This window comes from Nicotiana attenuata, unplaced genomic scaffold, assembly GCF_001879085.1.
Source record: "Nicotiana attenuata strain UT unplaced genomic scaffold, NIATTr2, whole genome shotgun sequence".
In the NCBI taxonomy this organism is placed as follows: Eukaryota; Viridiplantae; Streptophyta; class Magnoliopsida; order Solanales; family Solanaceae; genus Nicotiana; species Nicotiana attenuata.
Window position 1 is genome coordinate 1,083,093 of NW_017670271.1, and position 17,000 is coordinate 1,100,092.

General features: G+C 42.3%; 1 protein-coding gene across 1 annotated transcript; it reads left to right on the forward strand.

Moving 5' to 3' along the window:
• Positions 1-2,442: 2,442 nt before the first annotated feature.
• Positions 2,443-7,832, forward strand: LOC109237062 (beta-1,6-galactosyltransferase GALT31A). The gene is made up of 11 exons (XM_019403312.1): positions 2,443-2,838; positions 3,943-4,042; positions 4,135-4,196; positions 4,327-4,538; positions 4,618-4,681; positions 4,781-4,853; positions 5,448-5,568; positions 6,008-6,095; positions 6,176-6,301; positions 6,405-6,514; positions 7,468-7,832. The coding sequence occupies exons 1-11, from the start codon at positions 2,714-2,716 to the stop codon at positions 7,614-7,616; spliced, it is 1,230 nt and encodes a 409-aa protein (XP_019258857.1). The 5' UTR covers positions 2,443-2,713; the 3' UTR covers positions 7,617-7,832.
• Positions 7,833-17,000: the final 9,168 nt, after the last annotated feature.

A 17,000-nucleotide genomic window follows, 5' to 3' on the forward strand; every position in this document is an offset into this window, starting at 1 on the left:
AAACTCTTGAGAGAAAAAGGAAGAAATCTAGATTTCTGATCATGGACCTTGGCCTCCCCCATCGATGAATCGATAATGCTGAATCCTGTAGTTGCCAATAAGATTCCTCCCTAATCTTCTTTGATTGTACAAACGTGGAAGAACATATCAAAGATGTAAGCTTGTTGTCTTACTTTGAGCATCTTGTAATCTTTCTTAAGAACATGGTATAAACCCGGTCCCTTTGATTTTAGTTCCCATCTTCTCTAGATCTGAAGTTGATTATATTTAGCTAAGATTTACCTTCTGTTTTATTAATAATTTGTTTAATCAAAGAGTTTAACACTTTTTGGTCAAACAAATATGTCATGAGGTTTTGGTTTCTATGAACTATATTATTAAGAAGGGATTTTTTCCTAACTATACCATATTTGAAGCCTTATTACCAAAAATATGCATAGTTTGTATATTACCCGCCCAGTCCACACTTTAACTACAATTTATATACCAATCGTTTATTAGGCAGAATCTGCCATTTATTGCGCTCGAAAAATCAGCCACAAAATCTGGGATTGATTTATTCCAAATTAAATTCGAAATTTGAAACGTAAAGGAGATCTGGAAGCTGCGTAATTTTGAAACGGAAAGGAAATTTTTGTTCTTCAACTTCATCTTCATCTATTCTTCCATATATTTTCCACCATTGATAGCCATTAAAAAGCTTGAAAACTTTGAATTCAAATTTGGGTTTTCAAAAATCATTATTTGTTTGGATTGGGTGTTATTGAAAATAATCGGGAATATGATTTGGAGTTTATATCTCAATTTTGAGGGGTTTTGGTGAAGATTAGACTTGGTTTTGACTGAATTTCAGATTGAAACTCGAAGAAGAAGAAGAAGAAGAAGAAGAAGAAGAAGACATATTTCCAGAAATTGTAGATAAATTATAGATAAATTGTAGATTGGGAAGACTAAAACTTCTACAAATCTTCTACAATTATGTCGAAAATTCCAATTATGCTACAATTAAAATGAGAATTGGGATATTAAAATTCAATGTATCCAATTTGTAGATATCTTGTAGATAAATTGTAGATTATTTGTATTCTGATTGTAGATGCATTGTTTTCTGTTTTCACAAATCCAAAACGACTAAAGCTTCTACAAAATCTTCTGCAAAAAACAGTCTACAATTTATCTATAATTTTTACAATTTATCTACAATTTCTGGAAATATGTCTTCTTCTTCTTCGACGAGGAGTTTCAATCTCCTTTCTCCAGCCAGACGTGTCTGCACGATTAGGAATTATCGTTTGGTTACAGAAATAAAAGCAAAATGATAAGTTTCTTGCTTTCCGAATCCTTTCTCCAGGAGTTTCAAAATGATAAAAGCACGATTAGGAGTTTCAATCTCCTTTCTCCAGCCAGACTCGTTTTCCAACCTTGCTTGATCTTCATTGATGAACTTCAAGTAAATAAAAATGAGGATAGGAATTTGTTTGTAGGGTTTACTGGATTTTGTTTGAATTTAGAGGTAAAGATAGTGGTTACAGAAGAAGAAAAATGGAGGAATAAGCGTGGGAGGGTACAAATGAACGTGGGGGGTATGGGGATGAGGGGTTAGGAGAGAGAAAGAGAGGATTAGTACTTAGTACTGTCAAATAACGGAAGTGCTTAAATTAAGGAATATAAAATATCACATTAATTATAACCTTAATTAGATATGGTATATAAATGGTAATTTGGTATGCTAAATGTAATTAATTGAAATCTTAAACATGTAGGGTAAAAAGNGATACTGATATATTGGCAGCATTCCGAGTAACTCCTCAACCTGGAGTTCCACCTGAAGAAGCAGGGGCCGCGGTAGCAATAGGAATGTAAAAATTCCTATTAAGAAGAAAATAATAAGTTTATAATTAAATTGTTAAATATAAAAATATGTATATTCTTTTTTAAACAAATTAAAACATGTGCCACATGAAATGAAATAGAGAAAGTACTAAAGAAACAATTCAACCAACAAATAAAAGAAATTTGGACGAGACAATATGGTATCATTGGTTGAACTGTTTATTTAGTACTCCACAAACCTAATGATACCATATTGCTTCCACCTGCTCAACTTTGCTTCTATCGCTATAATTAAAATTGTTTTTTAGTTCTAATTGTGATAGCACATTAACTCAAATATCTGCCAGTTCTTTCAGAATTATAAATGCTTAACGTGCTAAACTTTCCTTTATTTTTTTTCTCCTGCTCTTTATTTAAGATAAAAAAACGCTTAACATGCTAGCAATAATTATCCATTATTAGCAATAATAATATCCATTATTGGAATAATATTTTTTTCATAACATTCAGTTGTTCAAAGTGAAGGACAAAGTGGTAATTGAAGAAGCATAAAGAGAAGACTCGCGGCCAGTTAAAGCTGTTCTGACTTTTTGTCTTTCTTGTTGAAATTATATTAATCTGTGCAACAGAGGGCATGAAGTTTTGTGTATTTGCAACCTAGTCCCTTCATTCTCCTGTTCTTGGTTTTGAAAATCCATCCCTTTCCCAATACTTTTAGCTTAAAAACATTAGTAAAACTGATAATGATAGCGCGTGTGCTCTTTTTGCAATGAGGGTCATTAGTTTTCTGTCCTTAATTTCAAATTGAAAAAAAAAAAAAGAAAGGAAGTTTCAGCTTCAGCACTGAAGCAGCTTTACTGTGTGGATTTGGAAAAGAAAAATGGGGTTGAAGATAGGAAGCAGGTCAGGAGCGTACAAGGCTGCTGGTGCAAATGGTGTGTCCAGTAAATGGGTCTCTGTGCTTTGCATTGCCAGCTTCTGCTTAGGTGTTTTTGTTGTCAGCAGGTACATTCTTCCTTAATCGTAATCATCTTTGCTCGAAAGCATTTCCCATTTATTTTTCCTTAATTAGTTACTACAAACTTCGCTTAACAGATCTTGGAGACTTGTTGTCGTTGCAAAATGCGGTCTTTTTAGTATAATGTGATCAAGCTTAGATTTTTAGGTTCAAGACCCTTTCAAACCACAGTGATAGAGTTGTATGTCAGGGTTTTTACCTTCTGTTCAACTTTTGGTTTTTGTATTTTGGGTTGCTGCTTTTGCCTCAGAATTCAATGAGTTGATGATGGATGAATAATTGCCATATTGACACAAGAATGGTGCATTTCATTAATGCTTTAGTATCTTTGCCCATGTTGTACAGTAAATTGTTTAGACAATGAGGTTGAAATTGAACAGACAAGTTGGTTCTTTGTTTCTACGTGGACCCTCTGTTATTTAGAATGATGTATAAAATGGATTAGAATATAAATGTTGGTCAATGGGGCTTCTAATTCTTCATTATCTTTTCCACCTTTGCCTGTTTTCCTTGAAGAAATGAATTATATTCTTTCCAGAAAAGATAAAGCTACTAATAAGTTCAGAATTTTACTGTGACGTTTGGCCTTGGAGACACTGGTGAACTCGTTAGTTTGACTAACTTGGTTGAAGCCACTGGGATCTTCTGAAATCCTTCAAGTCATAATAAGCTCGCACATGCAGTATCTTTTGATAGTTCAATTAGGATAATGTGGTATGTTAATGGCTCATTTGGTGCTGCGGCAGGTAGTAATGGGCAGCCCCGGTGCACTAAGCTCCCGCTATGCGCGGGGTCCGGGGAAGGGCCCGTACCACAAGGGTCTATTGCACGCAGTCTTACCCTTCATTTCTGCAAGAGGTTGTTTCCATTGCTTGAACCCGTGACCTTCTGGTCACATGACAACAACTTTACCAGTTACGCCAAGGCTCCCCTTCACTACCTGCTGCGGCAGGTAGTGTTTTCCCAAAATCGAAAAAAAAAATATAACTGAATAACCAAATTAAAGTAGTTGGATTTTATGTGATCTGCATTTATGTTAGTTGTCTTGCAACAGTATAACTTGACAACCTGTTGCATTACTTTTTTCGTAGGTTATTGACAGTGCCTGGTCCTGTTAGAACTGTGGAGGATGCTATATCTGAGGACCATAAGTCACAGGAACTTCGTCCTCTTCTTAAGTGTGAGAAAAAGGCAAGTCAGTAGGAAGGTGACATTCTAGGTTCTCATGGATTAACAATATAACTAGATAAATTAATTTTCCGGTGTTGTTGATGTTGATGCAGGATACTTCTCTGGTCGCAGGAGATATCCTCTCCCAAGTTTCCAAAACACATGATGTCATCATGTAACTTTCTGTGCCCTCCTTCAGTTCATAGCTCCCAAACTAGTGATTATACAGCAGAATTTAAGTTTTGATTCTCATCTTTAATTCTGCTTAATAATTCAATAGCATTTTGGTGCCACAAAAATTTTAGGGCATTGGACAAAACCATATCTTCTCTGGAAATGAAGCTCGCTGCCGCCAGATCTGCTAAAGCAGAAAAAGAAGAAAGATCTACTGCTGATAGGAAACCAGTAATTGAACCTTTGAATAACCGCCCTAAGGTTTTCTTTGTAATGGGAATCATCACTGCTTTCAGCAGCAGAAAGCGCAGGGATTCAATTAGGGAAACTTGGATGCCTCAAGGTTTAGTTACCAACCTTATATGAAAATTTTTATACACCACTAAATGTTGTTGGTTAACATTGTTTGATTAACTATATAGGGGAGGATCTAGGAAAGTTGGAAAAGGAGAAGGGCATCATTATACGGTTTGTGATAGGGCACAGGTAAGTTGACATCGGAGATAGAATTATTCTTAGAAATGAAATTTGTCATGCAATCACCATTTTCTTTTCATATTAATAATGGCCTGAGATGATATCCAGTGCAACCCCCGGTGGAGTCTTGGATCGTGCTATAGATGCTGAGGATGCACAACATAATGATTTCTTACGACTGGTAAGTTCGCTGCTTTTAGTGCATGCCATTTAAAAACTCTTATCTTATTCCATCTCATGCTTTCATGTTTGTCTAATAGCATTTTAACTTTAACTCTGTTTTAGTTTCGCTGAGTTCCTCTTCTACCGCATTCCATAAGAAGTTAATAGCAAAACATTTCAATTGTATATGCATGTGGCATTGGCAATCTTTCACCTTCCTGATAAAAAAAAACGTATGGCATTAACAATTTACAGTTTATACATGCTGTTAATTCTCTTAACAGTTCATGCATTTATGAATAAATATAAACTTGCATGAGTGTGTTTATAACATGTAGAAATAGAGGTCCTTTGATTTGGCATGCATGTAATGTTTAGTACAGTACTCCTTTATTCTTTATCTTCTTTCCTCCTGTTATCATTTCCATATTGCATGATCTTCACTTGCAGCATGTCTTGTTATTTTCAAGTCTATTATCTACGATATGCCTTGATAGTTCTGTCAACATGAGGGAGAGAACAGAAGTCGTGTCATAACTCTTTAAAGCTTCGGTTGGATTTTGTGGACTGAGCACTTGACTGTTTTACTACGTGATATAACATCGTCTTGCAGAATCACGTGGAAGGATATCATGAGCTGTCCTCTAAGACTCAAATATACTTTTCAACTGTAGCGGCAAAGTGGGATGCTGACTTCTTTATTAAAGTTGATGATGATGTACATGTCAATCTGGGTTAGCACAGACTTGTTTGAATTTTTTATCTGAACAATTGTAGGTCCATATAAATTAGAAGAGTACAACAACTGCGCCTCAAAATCCTAGCTAGTTTGATTGGCTATTTTTTTACTATCCATGTTGCTCCAGTGAACATGTCAAATCCAATATTTAAAAATTTAGGTTCTCTAGAAATAAAGGTTCTCAACATTTTCTACTAGCATATAAATCTCTAACAAGATTAATGGACTCATCGTGAACATTGCTACCAATATGACTAAAACTTAATTCCAATTAATTGGTAACGCCTGTGTAGCTTGCTCACAGTGCCGATCCCAAGCCTGGATAAGGGAGGAGGATTGCGGTAGGTTTATATAAATCTAAAATTTAGTTGATGATGCATCCTCACAACACTAAGTAGGAGAGTGCTTAATACTAATTGCATATTTTGTCACAGGTGTTGTAGGTTCAATTTTAGACCGTCATCGATCTAAACCTCGTGTGTATATTGGTTGCATGAAATCTGGACCTGTTCTCTCACAGAAGTAAGATTGTAGATCCTAATGAGCTTCTACAGTTCTGCTTCTAGGTTCAAATTTCCAAGTGTGACATACTTTTTGTGCAGAGGAATGAAGTACCAAGAACCAGAATACTGGAAATTTGGTGAGGAGGGAAATAAGTATTTTAGGCATGCAACCGGACAAATATATGCGATCTCCAAGGATTTGGCTACCTACGTATCGATCAATGGGTATACCTCTTGCTTCATAAATTTTTTCTCTAGGTTCTGTTTGTTGCACATCCATGTGCTTTATTGGTTACATACTGTTTATTCATAAAGAATTTCTCTTCAGACACATTCTCCATAGGTATGCAAATGAAGATGTTTCTCTTGGCTCTTGGTTTATTGGGCTTGATGTTGAACATATTGATGAACGAAGTTTGTGCTGTGGAACACCCCCAGGTAAGACGCTAGCGCGTATTTACTTGAATTCTCTACGCGATGCAGTGGTTTCTGGTCTTTTCCTTCTGCTATCAGAGTTGATGATTGTTGACAGAGCTCGTCTAAAACTCAAACAAGTTCTTCATAATTTACCATAGCCCAGTTGTACATAGGTATATATATGTTATCACATGGAAATTTATCTGAAATTCCAATGAAGTATTCACTGCAATTTGCACCTTGGCAAAAGGCATAGAGGCCACTGAAGATAAAAGGGCAACCCGGTGCACTAATCGCTATGCGCGGGGTACGGGGAGGGTCGAATCGCAAGGGTCTCTTGTACGCAGCCTTACCCTACATAGAGGCCACTGAAGTCATTGATGCTAATTGCTCTTACTCTGGTCTAGAGTCCTTAATTTTTTTTTTTTTTTTTTTTGCTGTACGATGATGCTTCTGCCCTAACTAGTCCTCATAATCTTCCCTACAAGTTCGGGTTTGAAACTTCTTATCAAAAATTGCAAGCACCAACTTCCATTTACGGTCAGTGGGAAACCCAACCCTCCATTTCTAATCCATTGGATGATTATTACTCCTTCTGGCATATATTTCCATCAAAAACAATAGTGCTTACCTTAGAGAGTGCCAACATAGTGCTTGGACTGAATACGAAGCTCGCTGTGTAAATCAACCTAATCCAATCTCTGCCTACTCTCAAAATTTAGTACTTGATTGTGTTATCACTTAGCCTGGATTTCACGCATTATTTGGAGGCAACAAGCAGACTCTTCATTAGTTAGGCTTCCACAGGACGATCTTATCTGGTTTGGTCTTATCAGATGAGTTTGAACTATTGCTCAAGAATAGTTTAGTCCATTCTTTGTGCAATTCCCCCTGAAGTTTACACACCACTGCTATTGACAGTGCATTATTACATTCATTTTCGTGACTGGATTATTTGCCTTCTTAACTGAAAGACTGCGAGTGGAAGACCCAAGCAGGGAACACTTGTGCTGCATCATTCGATTGGAGCTGTAGCGGAATTTGTAAATCAGTAGAAAGGATGGAAGAGGTCCACCAGCGATGTGGAGAGGGCAATGGAGCAATATGGCATACCAGCTTCTGAAAAATATGATTATTGCTTAATTCTTTTCTTCGTTACTCCAATTGTAATATAAATTTTGTGAATGCATGCAGTAGGTAGCAACAAGAAGCATGTGGTGAGTACACATGAATTGGCCCAATTTTTTGTTTATCAAAGCCATGTGACTTGAAATCTGTAATGTTCACTAACTTAATCAAGCGAATTGAAACTTTTTAGGCAAAAAAGTAGTTGATGGAATTAGTATTCAAGAATCACTGATGTTCATGGAAAATTCCAAAGCCGTAGGGCCAAATATTTTATCACTATTAAGGGAAACCAGTTGTTAAAAATATTGGGTTGTCCTAACCATATACCAATAAAGTACTTGAAGCAAAAAATGGGCATAGTGAGTAATTTTACTTGGATTAATGAGTGCAGGAGTTGGACGGAATATGCAAAAGAAAAATGCATGTTCAACGTGGGCTATTTTATTTGTTAAAAGCATATGGCAGTGAAAGGCGGCAATGAATGGAAATCAATGGCAATAATATTTAGTTGCGGCCGCGTCTTTGGCAAAATTTGCTATGATGAAAAAGTTAGAAAAAGGTCCAATCTGATAATGATATGTTATGAGTGACACATTTATGGTATGCAAGTGTCTCGCTCGAAACAGATGCTCCCACAGTCCCATTAATTCATGTCCTTTCAATTTCCACCTTGTTTCTTGACTTCTGAGAATTAATGTAGGTTTAGGCAGTATATTTTGCATCTCAGCTATTGCACAGCCCTTTATGTTACTGGGTCATCATATTTTCTTTTAACGTCAGTAGTGGTTGAAATAGTCAAGAAAGCGAAGGCAAGCCCGAAGAAGGAAGTGATCCATGTATGACTAAAGAAATAAATTATTGAGCTTCTGTAGAAATGGTGCAGAAGTTGAATTAAATTGTGAATGGTGTAGTCCTCCATCAGCAAATCAGCATCAGTATGACACACCGGCCACTTTTTGAATTCCACTTTCAAACTTATGGAAATATTTTGTCATCAGACTTAGGTTTTGGTCGGAGATGAACTACGTTTCCTGCACAATTTATTGATGCTACTACACCCTTTTTGGCCTTTTTCTTTGTTCCTTTTTTTGCTAGATTAGCAATTGATGTCCTCGTATTAACTTTTCTGCACCAAATCTGATTTGGCCGAAGACAAGCCATCCACGTTAGAGTTAGGGGATTTACAAGGAAAATCGTTTTGCTATTACTACCAATACCAGGAATGGAAAACCCAAAAAAGGATAAAAGGGAAGGAGTATGGTGTGTGCCACGGTGGTCTTCAGCAAACTTCCTGAAATTGTATTTTAGCGGCTAGGACCCATTTCTTGGTTAAAAGTCATTTTTGTGATTATATGACGTTAAAAAGCCTAAGGCTAAAATATTAAAAAGATAAGTTAATAATATAATATGTATGGGGTTAGACTTCTGTGGAGTTGAATCGAGCGGAAATGCGTCTCTATTTTTAATTTTGAATTTGACCTGCAGAAATTCAATCCCACGTTGTTACTTAAGCTGTCAAATGTAGGAAACTAGTTGCCAAAATGTTAATCGTTCCAAAGCTTAGAGGATGTTTGGCTAAGCCTATAAGCTGGTTAAACTAGCTTATAAGCACTTTTCGGCTTATCTACGCGTTTGGTAAATGTATAGGGTCAAATTTGACCGTCAACGTCTCTACGCCAACGGGTATGCCCAATGAGTATACATCAACTAACGCAAGGGCACGACTTGGGCGTGGGAACAAAAGCGACACCGTTTAAGGCTCAGTGTCTTCACTAGGAAAACGTTACCTATTTTTGTATCTTTTTTATTATTTCGAGGAAGGTCTCCTACTATGTAAGGGAGACCTTCACATTGTAAAAGGGGGCTGAAAGAATACAACTCTCTCATTTTCTCTTATTCTCTCTCTATCTCTATCTCTAACGAATACTTTCTCTGGAGTTCATATTATCATTTTTCACTATTAGATCTACAACAACAACTTCATTTTTCATCTCTAGGTCTATTATATTTGATTACGATTTACCCTTTCCTACTTTTGATTGTTTTTAAGCTCGCAAAGTATATCGATAACTTTTGAGCCAAACAATTTGGCGCCGTCTGTGGGGATTTCGAGAATCAAAATCATAGTATCCACCTAGAGAGCAACCAACTACCATTCTCTACACCATACGAAAACAAAAGATGGCTGAAAACAACACCAGAATGAAAGCAATAGTGGGTGTTACAGCCAATCTCCTTGATCCTCTCAACGAGGCCGGCGACGAGGGCATTTTGAATGCAACCCCTAGCATCATGCCAGGTGCAGAGATCTCATCTTCCCCATCCGAAGATCTGACGATCTTGCATGAAAAAGGAGCTTCCACATCTGCGGCTAAGGAAGCACCCTCGGTGGTCAAGAAGCTACTGGAAGAATGGCTAACAAGCACTCTAAGTGGCTTGGTTGAGAAGTCACCGCAAAGTAACGTCAAGTGTATACCAACGGTAGGTACCACTACTGTCGTGGGTGAACCTGAAGCTGCACGAGCAAATAACAAACCCATCGAGGCACAGACCAACGACGGCACGCTAACAGCCATCCTAAAGAAGATGGAAGAAATGGAGAATGAAAACAAGGCACTCCGCGACCAAATGAAAGAACATCAGGAGAGGGTAGACAAGATCCCCGGCGCTCCCAAGTTGCTACCGAAACGCGACGTGGGGAGGTTCGTTGAACAACCATACACTGAAGAAGCTGCCCCTTACCCTATCCCAAAAACCTTCAAGATGCCACCCTACTTGAGGGTATATGACGGAACCACAGATCCCGAGGATCATCTGATCCACTATGTCACTGTTGTAAAGGGCAACGACCTATCAAAAGAACAGATACCATCGGTGCTGCTGAAGAAATTTGGTGAGACGTTGACAGGAGGGGCCCTAACGTGGTACTCTCAACTACCAGCTAAGGCGATATCAACGTTCGAGGAAATGGCGGATAAGTTCGTCACCGCCCATGCAGGTGCGAAGAAAGCGGAAGCAAGGGTCAACGACATCTTCGCCGTCAGGCAAACCGCAGGGGAGGGACTCAGGGACTTCCTAGCCAGGTTTAATAGGGTAGGGATGAGTCTACCAAACGTATCGGAAGGTATGGCAGTCGCCGCTTTCCAGAACGGACTAAACAGGGATGGTTCGAGGGCAACTAAGAAGCTACTAAGCCGCCTCATGAAATATCCCCCTACCACAAGGGAGGAAATTCACAACGCCTATTGCGCTGAGGTACGAGCGGACGAGGATGATCTTAATAGTCCGACCCAACGGCTAACAACGATACACTCAGAAACAAGGAGGGATCGACGCAATGAAGGACGGCGAGAACAACTCCCACGCTCCAACAAAGACCGACACCAGCCATACACCAGATCCTCCCATCCACCACCAAGGCATACGGACGCGCTACAGCGACACGTCCCCCACTCCGAAATGAAAGAGGTACGCCTCATTTATTATCCGCCCATAACTTTTGTGTGTCTCCTTCAGAAATAGTGTACGCATTGGAGAAGCTGGGTACCAAAGTGCAGTGGCCGCAGAAGATGAAATCAGACCCAGCCACGAGGAAATCAAACGTCCTATGTGAGTTCCATCAGGAACGGGGACACAAAACTGAAGACTGCATAGGCCTACGGCACGAGGTGGTCAGGATGCTGAACCAGGGATACCTGAGGGAATTACTCAGTGACAAAGGGAAAATCAACTTGGGACGCGGACAGGAACAACCCTACGGGCCGCCGAAGCCGCCTTCCCTAGCACGCACGATAAACATGATTGTCGGAGGCGGCGACGACTTGACAATCAATCACGTCAAGTTCACCACCACGCACAAACTAAAGCGGACCATCGCCCATGAACGGTATGACGACTTCGAAGATAGTATCACCTTCGATAAGTCTGATGCCGACGGTTTGTCTTTCCCTCATTACGATGCTTTAGTTATTACTTTACGCATCGCTGATACAGATGTTAAAAGAATCATGATTGACGACGGAAGCGGTGCCTGTATTATCCACCCTAGGGTCCTCGTACAAATAAGACTCGAGGATAAGGTAATACCGCGTTGCATAACACTAACTGGTTTTAACAATGCAGTGGAACGGACATCCGGAGAAATATCACTGCCCGTTTTAGCAGGAGGAGTCACGCTGGAAACAACTTTCCACGTGATGAACCAGGAAACGGCGTACAATATCATCATAGGGTGCCCGTGGATACACGCCGTGCGAGCGGTCCCTTCAAGCCTTTACCAAGTGATCAAATTCCCTACCCCATGGGGAGTATTCAGCATTCGAGGCGAGCCGCGCACCACACAGGAATGCTACAAAATAGCTCAAGATTGCGCCCACACCCAACAGTTGAGGGGGGCGAGCGCGGAGGCATAACAATTAGTTGTGTCGGGGACTAAGGTCAACCCTACAACGGACGCCGTTAGAGATCCCGACGTCGTGGAAGCCTGTAAAGCAACGGTCGAAGATCTCGACCCAGTCCAATTGGACGACACCGACCTTACGAAGAAAGCCTACATCGGGCATGGCCTCGCCAACCCAAGTAAGTATCGTGAATTCCTAACTAACCATGCAGATTTGGTCGCTTTTTCCCATTCAGATATGCCGGGAATCCCGCGGGACATCGCCACCCACAAGCTGAATGTCGATCCATTACATCCGCCCATGCGACAGATGAGAAGGAAATTCAACGCCGCTATCAATGAAGCAGTCAGTGAGGAAGTAGACAAGTTACTGGCCAACGGCTCCATCAGAGAATCGAAGTACCCCCACTGGGTAGCCAATGTCGTCATGGTCAAAAAGAAAAACGGGAAGTGGAGAATGTGTGTGGATTTCACCGATCTGAACAAAGCATGCCCAAAGGATTCATTCCCACTACCCCACATCGACCAATTGATCGACGCCACCGCAGGACATGAACTGTTGAGCTTCTTAGATGCCTACTCCGGCTACAATCAAATCATGATAGCCGAGGAGGACCGGGAGAAGACGACTTTCATCACCCACCAAGGGACTTACTGCTACAAGGTAATGCCCTTCGGGCTCAAAAATGCAGGGGCTACGTACCAAAGGCTGGTCACCAAAATGTTCAAAGAACAGCTTGGTAAGACTATGGAAGTCTATATCGACGATATGCTGGTGATGTCGACAAGAAAAGAGGACCACATCGACCATCTAAAAGAAGCCTTCGGGATATTGAGAAGGTATGGGATTAAACTGAACCCCGAGAAATGCGCCTTCGACATGGCCTCAGGAAAATTCTTAGGATTTCTCGTATCACAACGAAGCATCGAGGTCAACCCAGATCAGATCAAGGCGATAGACGCAATACCTGAGATGTTGAACAGCAAAAAACAGGTACAAAAGCTGACGGGGCGAATAGCCGCCCTATCCAGGTTCATCTCACGATCCTCCAACAAGTGCCATAAATTTTTCAATGTGCTGAGAAAGGACAATGGGTTACAGTGGAATGGGGAATGCGTCGAAGCCTTGAGAAAATTGAAAGCATACCTATCTTCGCCACCACTGCTGGCCAAAGCAAGCCCAGGCGAGCCCTTGCTGGTATATTTGGCCGTATCCAAGGTCGCCGTCAGCGCAGTCTTGGTTCATGAAAACGAAGGTACGCAATCTCCTGTTTACTATATTAGCAAAACCTTAGTGGACGCCGAAATACGGTATCCGCACCTCGAAAAATTAGCTTTGGCATTGGTCGTAGCTTCACGGAAGCTCCGACCCTATTTTCAGTGCCACCCCATAAAAGTAGTGACGACCTTCCCCTTGAGAAACATCCTACATAAGCCTGAGTTGTCAGGCAGGCTCGCCAGATGGGCCATAGAGCTCAGCGAGCACGATATCTCATATCACCCAAGAAACGCCATCAAGTCGCAAGTACTTGCCGACTTTATAGCCGACTTCAGCGCAAAAATATTACCAAAGGCGAAACTAGAGGCACGTCGTGCCCCCTCCAGCACCGACCTATGGACTCTTTACACTGATGGCGCCGCTAATGCCTCGGGATCGGGACTGGGACTTGTTCTCGAGGTCCCCACAGGCGAAATAACTCGCCAGTCCATACGATGCCCCGAGATGACTAACAACGAGGCCGAGTACGAGGCTGTTATTGCAGGTATAAAATTAGCCATCAAGTACGGAGCTCGACGACTCGTTCTCCATTGCGACTCCCAACTCGTGGTGAACCAGGTCACTGGGACTTACAGGCCGCCCGGTATTGCCTGATAAACCACGAGCTCTACAAAAGGACGTTTGGCGGACCCCTAGCCAAGTGCTTAGGGCCGCACCAAACGAGGCCAGTGCTCGAAGAGGTACATGAAGGTCACTGCGGTGCCCACACAGGTAATCGCGCCCTCGTGCGCTGCATAATACGGGCCGGCTATTATTGGCCCACTATGAAGAAAAATGCAGCGGAATATGTTCGCCGATGCGAACAATGCCAAAAGTATGCCCCCATGATACACCAACCAGGAGAACCACTTCACTCAGTCACTTCACCATGGCCTTTCATCAAATGGGGAATGGACATAGTCGGTCCCCTACCAGCAGGACGAGGAAAGGTACGATTTCTATTAGTTTTAACTGACTATTTTTCCAAGTGGGTGGAAGCAGGTGCGTATGCCCAAATACGCGAACAGAAAGTCATCGCCTTCATATGGAAGAATATCATCTGTCGTTTCGGCATCCCCAAGGAAATCAGCTGCGACAATGGACGACAATTCATCGGCCAAAAGACGACAGAGTTCTTCGACAAATGGCATATTAAGCGAATACTCTCCACGCCATATCACCCTGCCTCCAACGGCCAAGCAGAGTCTTCCAATAAAACAATACTGAACATACTGAAGAAGAAACTCGAGGAAGCCAAAGGGATATGGCCCGAGCTACTACCGGAAGTATTGTGGGCACACCGGACCACACCCAAATCCTCCACAGGAGAAACGCCGTACTCACTGGTCTACAGAACCGAAGCGGTCATACCAGTCGAAGTCGGCGAACCAAGCTTGAGGTATTCACATACCAGCGGAGCAGAGAACGACGTAAACTGACTTCAAGACCTCGATGAGGCCGAGGAAAGAAGAGAAATGTCCCACATAAGAATGGTGGCTCAGAAACAACAAGTCGAAAGATACTACAACAAGAGAGCCAAAATAAGACCACTCAAAGTGGGAGACTACGTCCTAAAAGCCAAAACGTTGGCATCAAAAGACCCAAGCGAAGGAAAACTGGGCACCAACTGGGACGGACCCTACAAAATCACAGCAGCAGCAAGTAAAAGGAGCATTTCAATTAGAAACAATGGAAGGAAAAACGCTCCAAAACAATTGGAACGTCGCCCACCTCAAGTATTTCCATTTTTGAAAGGCGTCTCCCGAGTCGCACTCTTTTTCCCTTACCCGAGTTTTGTCCCAATTGGGTTTTCTCGGGGAGGTTTTTAACGAGGCGGCAGAGGGACACCTGGAGATATTTGCGGAACAAGTTTATCATACCAGCCACTCCATTCGCTCTCCTGACTGACATGACAAAGGGACTGGACTAGCATGATCTCCAATGAATGAACGGCTAAGGCCATCTCCAATGAATGAACGGCTAAGGCCATCTCCAATGTATGAACGGCTAAGGACATCTCCAATGTATAAACGGCTAAGACCATCTCCAATGTATGAACGGCTAAGACCATCTCCAATGTATGAATGGCTAAGGCCATCTCCAATGAATGAACGGCTAAGGCCATCTCCAATGTATGAACGGCTAAGGCCATCTCCAATGTATAAACGACTAAGGACATCTCCAATGTATGAACGGCTAAGACCATCTCCAATGTATGAATGGCTAAGGCCATCTCCAATGTATGAACGGCTAAGGCCATCGACAATATTATGGCTAAGGCCATCGTCGTCAACAAGTCGACCCAGCTCGACCGCGACAAACAAGTAATTCGACGACAATCGAAGTTACGTACATGGCTAAGGCCATCGATAGTATTATGGCTAAGACCATTGTCGTCAATAAATCGACCCAGCTCGACCACTACAAACAAGTAATTCGACGACAGTCGAAGTTCCTTCATGGCTAAGGCCATCGACAGTATTATGGCTAAGGCCAATTGGACCTAACAGTCGCCAATCCTGTCCGACTACGACGAAAGGCACTCAACTAACAATTGAAGTGATGCCATTATTAGCTAAAGCCACCACTATTTAGCGTCAAAGCCGCATCCTATCGGCGGATAACACAGACAACGTTCGAGAAACACACTGAAAATCCTACAAATGAGCATCCGCTCTGCGGAGACGAGGTACCGAAAATAAAAGATACAAAAGGAAAAGAATGGCAGCAAAAGTACGGCTTTCATTATCATTCAAAAAATGCATGTACACCTGACCTTACCAAAGGTCCCATTTACATTCCAAAATACAACAAAATAAAATATATACAAGTCCTAAGAGGCTTCGCCGCTTTGCCCGTCACCCCCAGCGTGACCGTCATTCTGCTCTTCGTCCCCCGCCTGACCGACATCTTGTTCATCGCCGCCCCCGGGTTGATAAGTTGCACAGATCCAAGAGCCGGATTCTAGACAGTTGACGTCTTCGGAGTTATAGCCCGCCCGGTCTGGGGAATCAGAACTATATCCACAAGTTTCACGGGCGACGCGGGCTATGCACCGTTGCTCCTGAATCTCCGCCTCAGTGGCTCGACCCGCAGCTAAGAACTCCTCGAATACGACCAATCTGGCCTCGGCGTACACCCACATATCATGCGCCTCACGATGCGCATCCTCATCAGGCCTTGGTGCAGCAGTCCGCTTAAGGACTTCAATCTCAGCCGCCTTGGCATCGAGTTCGGCGATCAAAGTGGCGACCTTGATCCGCAAATCAGCAGTTTCCGCCGCTACACCACGGCCAACCTCCAACTCTTCTTCCTTAGACTGGAGAAGAGTCTCCAGCTCAATGTTTCGAGCCAGAGCAGTCATCAGCTGCTCGTCGACCTGGTCCAGCTCGGCCACCCTCCGTTTCAATATGGCCTCCGACTGTTCGAGCCCCTCACGAAACACCCGAAATTCCGGGTCCTGCTTGAGCAGGTCCGCCAGCGCCCGATACTTGGTGCGGCACCGTTGGTATTTCTTTGCCATCTTGTTGAAAGTGGCTGCCTTCTTGTGCGCCCGCCGCCTCCTCTCCACCTCCAAAATGAGAGTCTAAAAAGGAGAAGAAAAAGAGGAAAGGCAGGTCAGTACGCATCACAGTTAGCCTTACGGCACACAGAGAAAACTGAAAGCTACCTGCAAGGCCGCGCCAGCGACCCTCCGTGATAGGTCCCCGTCGCTAACACCC